This window comes from Adiantum capillus-veneris, chromosome 13 (genome assembly GCF_014529385.1).
Source record: "Adiantum capillus-veneris isolate H3 chromosome 13, ASM1452938v2, whole genome shotgun sequence".
Taxonomy (NCBI): Eukaryota; Viridiplantae; Streptophyta; class Polypodiopsida; order Polypodiales; family Pteridaceae; genus Adiantum; species Adiantum capillus-veneris.
Window position 1 is genome coordinate 37,353,904 of NC_140943.1, and position 2,890 is coordinate 37,356,793.

The 2,890-nt window shown below is 42.5% G+C and overlaps 1 protein-coding gene across 1 annotated transcript; it reads right to left on the reverse strand.

Annotated features, from left to right (window-relative positions):
* Positions 1-386: 386 nt before the first annotated feature.
* LOC147443826 (uncharacterized) lies at positions 387-1,533 on the reverse strand. The gene is made up of 3 exons (XM_086526623.1): positions 1,239-1,533; positions 1,053-1,126; positions 387-808 (listed from the first exon to the last, which is right to left on the reverse strand). The coding sequence occupies exons 1-3, from the start codon at positions 1,531-1,533 to the stop codon at positions 695-697; spliced, it is 483 nt and encodes a 160-aa protein (XP_086382749.1). The 3' UTR covers positions 387-694.
* Between the last annotated feature and the right edge of the window lie 1,357 nt (positions 1,534-2,890).

Consider the following 2,890-nt stretch of genomic DNA (forward strand, 5'->3'; position numbering starts at 1 on the left):
GAAGTTCTTTCAACTTTTAGATGCACAATTAAAGTTTAGCGAGATTTAAAAATCCTCAACCAAGGCTTATAAATATTTCTAAATTTTAATATTGAGAAATTAACCTTGAGATATGCCCATTTGCAATGAACATAGGAAGTTCATGAGATGCATAATACAACAGTTTGCGAGAACGACCGCAAACAATTATACAGGGTTGAATGCTAAAATAAGGCAGTAAATGCTGATCAGTGTCGAATTACAAGGGCTAAAACATGCACAAAAGCACACAAGGAAGGCACACAAGAAAAACTAATGCGCGCTATTTCATTCTAAACAAAAATAGATGATCTGAAGTTCACATGATCATGATCATGTTTTCCTACTTAAATCTGCAGTACCCACAATAATCTCAGACTTACCAGAATCAATCAGCTAATTAGCAACTCCTTTCAATCAATCCAATCAGCAAATTCCTCCTTTCGAACACACCTTCCGCACACATCCAAAAGTGCGGCTGGACACTTCCAATTATGTGCGGTAAAGCAAGATAAAACACTTAATACAACAGTAAGTTCAAAGAGAGAAGATCATTCATGACAAAGCCTGTGATTGCCTCAACATCTCTACTTGTTGATAATGGTCTCTGCAAGCATTTTGTATTCTAATGTCTTCATATTCCAATTTATGAAGATTTCAAGACATTTGATGCGAATTAGTGCGAAGGCTTAATGCCTACACCCTCCAGCACGGCTTCACCGACCGCTTCTACTTCCTCTTTCACCCTCGGCAAGAAACCTGGGGCCTTGGTAAGTTGGATGTCTTTATCCTGCAGAAGAAATTAGCTACCGTTACCAAGTCTATGCCATGCGACGATCCCAACACATAAAACACCATTTTTATGCTGCAGATGAAGCTTCCGAATCTTCTTCATAGCCAGTGCCAAGCTCGTCGCTCGCTATGGAAACTTTGCTCGAGTCGAGAGGACCCTGTGGCTGAGGTTGAACCTGTGTCTTAGAGGCCATTTGAGGAGCATCGGATGATGCATACGACAAAGGTGCAGGGAGATTCACCTTCTGGACAGATTGGGGCGACGTAAATGGGCGTTCCTCCACCAAGGTCTTCTTGTCATGCTGGGCTTGGTGTGCTGTATGCAAAATGAGCAAATAGATCACCAACACAAACACACACACAGAGATTCTCTCTCTCTCTCTCTCTCTCTCTCTCTCTCTCTCTCTCTCTCTCTGTGAGACGCTTACCTTCATTCTTGGGATCCTGCAAGGTGCCATGCCCTACCTCCTTCTGATGATCAGACGACATACTTTGCAGAAAATGACTCCGTCTGCGACGCCGTTGCCTTCCAGCAAAATACTTTTGCCATCGCAAATGCGTGTCAATAAGCCTGCGACACGTGTCCCTCCGCGTGTCAATGCATCGGCCAAAGAAGCAGTGCAAAATCTCACAGGGCACAAACCCAGGTAAGCGCTGGGTCGCACGTCTCCATCTTCCAATATGTGGCAGATGGAATCTACGACGGCAAGGACGCGCCTCCATAGATCTTGAGGTGGGGAAGGTGCGACAAAAATGAAGAATTTGTTTGTGACCAAGTGTGTTGGTTGAACTCAAACTCCTCACCTAGCATCAAGAACGTCCTCTAGCCAACATTCGTGATTGAGTTTTTTTTACTGAAAGGTGTGCAATTGTCTTGTGACCATGTCATCCAAGGGCCCAAATAGTTCGCTCTATCGTAGTCCCATTTCTAGCTCTCGTGCCACCTACAAATTAGGATCACCCAACATTTTGCACTCTTTCCATTCACTGACAAATTTAGAAAAGAAGCAATAGTCGCTAAACAATTCAAGCCTCGAACAAAGGAGCATGAAGAAGATTATTTGTGCCTGTACCTTGTAGGCCTATGTCCTTCTACAAGACGCTGACATGGTGAGAGTATTCATGATGAGATTGCTAGTCAGGGACTGCTCAATATGTATGTCAAAGTACCCTCATGAGAGCATAAAAAGTCCTAGATGAGCCTTTGTCCAAAACACCATCTCTGAAAGGGAGTTGGTTGCAAAATGCCCGTTATGGATGTGGCAAGGAAGCATTGTAATCTTTTTATTGGATGCAAAAGGAAGGCCTTTCTCTAGATGTTGTTCTTGGCAATTAAATGGAATTCCTTTCTCCAAATGCAATCACCTATGCTTGTACATTGATGACCTATGGCCTCACACAAGAAGTTTACATGTGAGAGTGCTAGTCAATGGCAGATGAGCTTTCTATTGAAATGGAGTCTCTTGGAACGAGGTAATATCAAGATGCCTATTATGGTCATGGCATGGAAGCATTGCGCTGCTTTCACTAGTGGATGCGAAGGGAAGGCCTCTCTCCAAATGAAAATCACCTACTCTTGCACTTGGAAGCGTTGTGGTCTTACATAAGATGTCAACATGGGCAAGACAATTCACAATGAGACATGAAAAGTGAATAAGTCTAGTCTTAAAGCAATCCACACTACCATCAGGCTTATGTTTCAACTTTAATACCCATTTAGTACTAATGGCCTTTTCACCAGGAGGCAAGTCACACAAAGACCAGGTCCCATTCTTCACAATAGCATACTCATATTGCATTGCAACCAACAAGTTCTTTGAATTTTGTGTTTCATCAAATGACAAAGGCGCTTCCTCATCATACATACTAGATAGCCAAAACATAACAATTTGAATGCATAAGAGCCATGTTGAATACTTGAATGAGTACTAGTAGACAAAGGTGCGTCCACTTTATTGGCACGCGCACCAATTATCTTGGCATACCTCTAGCCTACTCGTTTTTGCGCTATCCTCATCAATGTGACTTACATTTGTACTGCCACCATTGAATAGAGGAAATAACATATCATAAACATTCT